At 38.9% G+C, this 5,335-nt stretch overlaps 1 protein-coding gene across 1 annotated transcript in view; it reads left to right on the top strand.

Annotated features, from left to right (window-relative positions):
* Positions 1-5,335, top strand: part of LOC106880844 (atrial natriuretic peptide receptor 1) — a 27,703-nt gene that overhangs the window by 933 nt on the left and 21,435 nt on the right. Inside the window, exons 2-4 of the mRNA XM_014930977.2 lie at positions 1,343-1,452; positions 2,745-3,107; positions 4,532-4,722. Coding sequence (XP_014786463.2) covers positions 1,343-1,452; positions 2,745-3,107; positions 4,532-4,722 — 664 coding nt within the window. The remainder of the gene's footprint in view (positions 1-1,342; positions 1,453-2,744; positions 3,108-4,531; positions 4,723-5,335) is intronic.

The following is a 5,335-nucleotide window of genomic DNA, read 5'->3' as shown; positions in this document are numbered from 1 at the left end:
TATATAACATAATTTAATATAATATAATATAATACATACAGGGTGCGGTGAATGAGCTATCGTCTAAATTACGCAGAAATGAAAATAACACTGACATCTCATTTTAATAGATATATTTAACAAAATTACATAAAAATATCTTGAAATACTAAAGAGTAAATTTATTCAATAAAATCGCCATTGGCTTCAACCATGGCCTCCAGACGACTTCGGAATCTCCTGCAACTCTTCTGTACGGTCTCTTTGTTTAAGTTAGGGAATGGTGCTATAATCCTTACCTTCAATTCCTCTTTGGTGTTACAAGGAGTTTTGTATGTCTCTCGCTCAACTGCGCCCCATACATAATAATCAAGGGGGTTGCAGATGGTAGGGGTGATGTAGGCGCAGAAATTGTCTGACAGCCATGACTAGGTTCCCTTGTTTGTGTGGCATGGTGCAGAGTCCTGTTGCCAGACATAGGGTCTTCCAGCAGCCACCTTCTTGACCCAGAGCAGCACTACCTCCTCCAGGCACTTGATGTAGGCCTCCGTGTTGAGTCTGAAGCCATGTGGGAAGATGAATGGAGGAATAACGTCGCCATCACTAGTGATCACTCTAAACACCATGTTGTTGACCGGATGTTTGATTTTTATCACTCTCAGTACATGTTTTGTGGACACTACAACCCAACGGTTGCTCTTTGTGTTCACCATCTGATCCTGACAAAAAAATTTTTCGTCTGAGAAAAGCCAAAGCATGTTCGGTTGGAGAGAATGCTTGAGTTTGTTTAAAAGCTTCGTAGCACGGTCTTTCCTCTTGTCCTTGATGGCTTGGAATAAAAATTGACCCTTTCTTGACTTCTATGAGGAATACCGAATGTCTTAATGCACTATCTGCCATGTCCCTTGCGATGGTCCTGATTGACTTGGAGGGATCATTGTCAATCATGGCCTGGACCTCACCAACAAATTCAGTTCTTTTCTTATCAGAACGATCAGTGTGAATTTTCCGAGCTGCCGTACCTTCATGATCACCATTAGACTCATCCAATTCTTTCCGAATCCTCTGCACAGTCCTCAGATTGACACCCAAACACTCTGAAACGTTCGTATTTGGAGCTTCCGGTGCGAATGCCAAGCAGTACAGCATGTCGTTTCCAAATTTCTGGCAGAGTGAATTGCGTCATGGTACTGTTTTTCTCACTAACGGTGCCCAACTGACCCTACTACGCTGTGTAGTACACAAAATATAAAAAATGGGTGTGTATGTATATGGATATATATATACATACATACATACATACATACATACATACATACATACATACATACATACATATATTCTTTTCTTATCGTTGATTTAGCCTCCATTATCGAGATGACAAGTGCAATGCTAAACAAGGAGTCGGTAATTTAGTGCTGTTACGAGACAAAGATAGAGTAGATGCCGTGATTGGGCCGCCATGTTCAACATGTGAGTGTCTCCATATTTGTTTAATTTTCCCTGTATGAACGTATTTTTCTTAAGTTTTCTTTCAAATTTATTAAATATATCTTCTTGTAACAGAATTAACGGATAAGATATCTCATTTCAATTTGGGTTGTACTAAAATATATGGTGCGGTGTATATTCTTGTATATATGCATACATTGGACTTGTACATAAAACTAAACAGTAGATTCAAATGGGAAATATTTTAGAATGCTTTTATGGATGACTTAGCAAATATATACATGTATGCATATGTATATACGTACACATGTATGGTATATAGTGTATCTATGATCGTATGCATGTGTGCGCGTGCGTATATATATATATATATATATATATATATATATATATATATATATTCTTAATAGAATTGAAGGATAAGGCGGTGAGCTGGCAGAAACGTTAGCGCGCCGGGCGAAATGTTTAGCGGTATTTCGTCTGCCGTTACGTTCTGAGTTCAAATTCCGCCGAGGTCGACTTTGCTTTTCATCCTTTCGGGGTCGATAAATTAAGTACCAGTTTCGCACTGGGGTCGATGTAATCGACTTAATCGCCAGTGACCCAATTTGCTGACTTTTCCGATGGCACGCAGGTATCGATCAATGGTTGAATAACCAAATCCAAGTTCTTCTGCTAGTTCCTCAGCAGTTACGATGAGATTTTGTTCAACCAGGGTTTGCAGGACATTTTCATCGAGCTTTACAGATCTTCCAGGATTAGGCTTGTCTTCTAGGCTGTAGTTTCCGACTCGGAATTACTGGGACCACCGTTGACACTGGCTTACGCTTATTGTCCGATTCCCATATACTGCATTAATATTCCTAGCATTTTCCGTTGCGTTGTTGCCTTTATTGAAATGATAAAGCAAAATATATCGAATATGCTCTTTTGTCACTTCCAGTATAGCTTTGAAAAAATAACTGTTAAAATCGAACTGCACTCTTCAAAACTTGCACTAAGAATAAGCACAAGATAAAATTATTACCTGCTTTTATAGCAAGTTGATGCAGGTAGTTTATCTCGTCTCTCTCTGACTTTTAATTCATGTAAGTGAATAAACCGCATTATTCATGGGATGACCCAATGTGTGTGTGTGTATACATGCGTGTGTGCATATAATATATATGATATACTTATATTCATACCCATATCTACTTATAAATAAATATAAATACATGCATACATGCACATATACACACGCATACACATGAACATAAACACATACAATGTATAATAATACGAATTCAATGTACCTTTTTCTTACCCACTAGCCACCAAATCGGCCGGGCTACTTTCATCTTTCTGGAATCTACCAATGTTCACGCATGCGTCGACTGACCCGGTTCTGGTCGACAAGAAAGTGTTCTCTACCTTAGTACGGATAGCTCCCACCTTGAACAAGTTAGGTGGTGCTTTCGTCCAGCTCTGTAAATATTTCAAATGGTCACGCATTGTGATCGTGTCCCGGCGAAAGATTGACCAACTGAATGTATTTTGTGACTATGCTGCACGATCTGTAGACGAAGCGATGCGCAAGAACAACATGACCGTTGGTGACTGGCAGCTGGTCTCCGATGATTTGTCTGACACGGCCATTGATGACCTGCTGGACATGATTTCCGAGCGCGGGAGAAGTATGGAGTTAATTATTCAACCTTGTATTTGTGTGTGTGTGTGTGTGTATGTATGTATGTATGTATGTATGTATGTATGTGTGTGTGTGTGTGTGTGGTACTCTGAGAGTTTCAAGCCTGATGTTAACCTTCAGCCATATTGAATTTGAATAATAGAAGTTACGGTAATAACAATCAACCTCTCTCATTCAAATTCAATATGGCTGAAAATTAGCATCACGCCTGAAACCCCTCGGAATAGCAACGAATTTGAATCAAACTGTTTTGATCCATACATATATATATAAATATATATATATATATATATATATATATATACACACACATGGGTGTGTGTTTATCCCACACCAGCGCTTGACAGCTGGTGTTAGTTTGTCTACATTCTCGTAACTTAGCGGTCGGTAAAAAAAAGACCGATGGAATAAGTACCAGACTTAACAAATCCTAAGTACTGGGATCGATTCATTCGACTAAAACTTCTCCGGCATGACCGCACTCCAATGACTAAACCAAGTTGAAGTTAAAGATGTGTTTGTATATGAATGCAGTAACTATAGGTGTATGAATGTGATTAAGGGCTGTATATATATATATATGTTATTTGTATGTGTGCATGTATATGTGTTATTAAACGACCTTTAATAGCTACGGTTTGTTACTTAAGTTTCATGCTGAGCAAGTATAAAAATTTCCTCGACACAGATTAAGTCAGATTTGTATGTATGTATGTATGTATGTATGTATGTATGTATGTATGTATGCATGTATGCATGCATAAATGTATGTATATGTGAAGATTTGTATGTTTTGTTTCACGTATGTATTCTCATGTATATACTTGCATGTCTAGACATGCTCATATATATTTAAATGATAAACTTCTGTAAAGTTCTACAGATTTTTACAGTTCCAGTGATGGATTGGATCTGCAGTCTTCGAATTAGCTTTCTCCTTTCTAATTTTGGGAAGCCTAATTCCTCAAGATTGGTATTTAGGCGGAGTGTGTATGTATGTATGTATGTATGTATGTATGTATGCATGCATGTTTCGTCATCTTCATCACTATTAATCTAATGTTTTTTGAGTCTGTCGTTCAATATATCAATGTATCGATATATTTATATAATTCTCTTTCGCCTTCTCTCCTCTTCTCTCATTCTATCCTATTCTCTTCTTCTATCCATCTCTCCCTCTCTATTCTTCAGTTCCCTCTACTTTGTCCCTCCTTCATTCTTCTTCTCTCTCCCTCCATCTGTCCTTCCCCCTATCTTTCTCTCTCCCTCTCGTTTCCACTATCCGTTTCAGCTATGTCCTTACTTTCCCTTTTCTACATAGTCTCCATTCGTCATCTTATTTATAACACATTTGACACCATGGACACCTAACTCACGATACCTTACACTAACTTTCCCTTTACATTTTAGTCGTTCTCATCTGCACGGAGAACCAAAGAGATGAAAGGCAGATCTTTCTCCGTGCTCGCCAACGTGGTATGACAGACGGTTCCTATGTATTCTTCAATTATAAGCACTTGGACAGCATTATCCGCAGGCCGTGGCAGCATCAGAACAACACCAACCTGGACTTGAAAGAGGCTTACAAATCACTGTTTCAAGTAAGACGCTAAGAATGTGAAGGGATGTGAAACAATGTGTATGTGTGTGTGTGTGTGCTATGTACATAAATGTATATGCGTGCATTTGTAAATGAAAATATATATATATATATATATATACACATAGGCACAGGCGTGACTGCGTGGTAAAAAGCTTGCTTCTTAACCACATGGGGCCGGGTTCAGTTCCACTGCGTGGCACCTTGAGCAAGTGTCTTCTACAATAGCCTCGGGCCGACCAAAACCTTATGTGTAGATTTGATAGAAGGAAATTGAAAGAAGCCCGTCGTATATATATATATGTGTGTGTGTGCGTACATGTGTGTGTACGTGCATGTGTGTTTTGTGTGTGTGTGTGACAACATCATAAACTTGTAACAATGTCATAGAACACATCGTTTTGTTACTACGGCTGCTGTGAAGGCAATCTGCCTAGGAGCCTAGGTCACTGCGATTTGCCAATGACTAATAGTGGAATGCCTTGTCGACTCGTCGACATTTATCTAAAGTACCAGTTAACTGCTGAGGGTAGGTTTGATATTGCCGTCTCTAATAATATGTCGGAAAGGAGATGCGAAAGGAGGAGGAGAAGGAGGAGGAGAAGGAGGAGGAG

This window comes from Octopus bimaculoides, chromosome 15 (genome assembly GCF_001194135.2).
Source record: "Octopus bimaculoides isolate UCB-OBI-ISO-001 chromosome 15, ASM119413v2, whole genome shotgun sequence".
NCBI classification, from domain to species: domain Eukaryota; kingdom Metazoa; phylum Mollusca; class Cephalopoda; order Octopoda; family Octopodidae; genus Octopus; species Octopus bimaculoides.
This window is presented reverse-complemented; position numbering and strand designations above follow the sequence as displayed.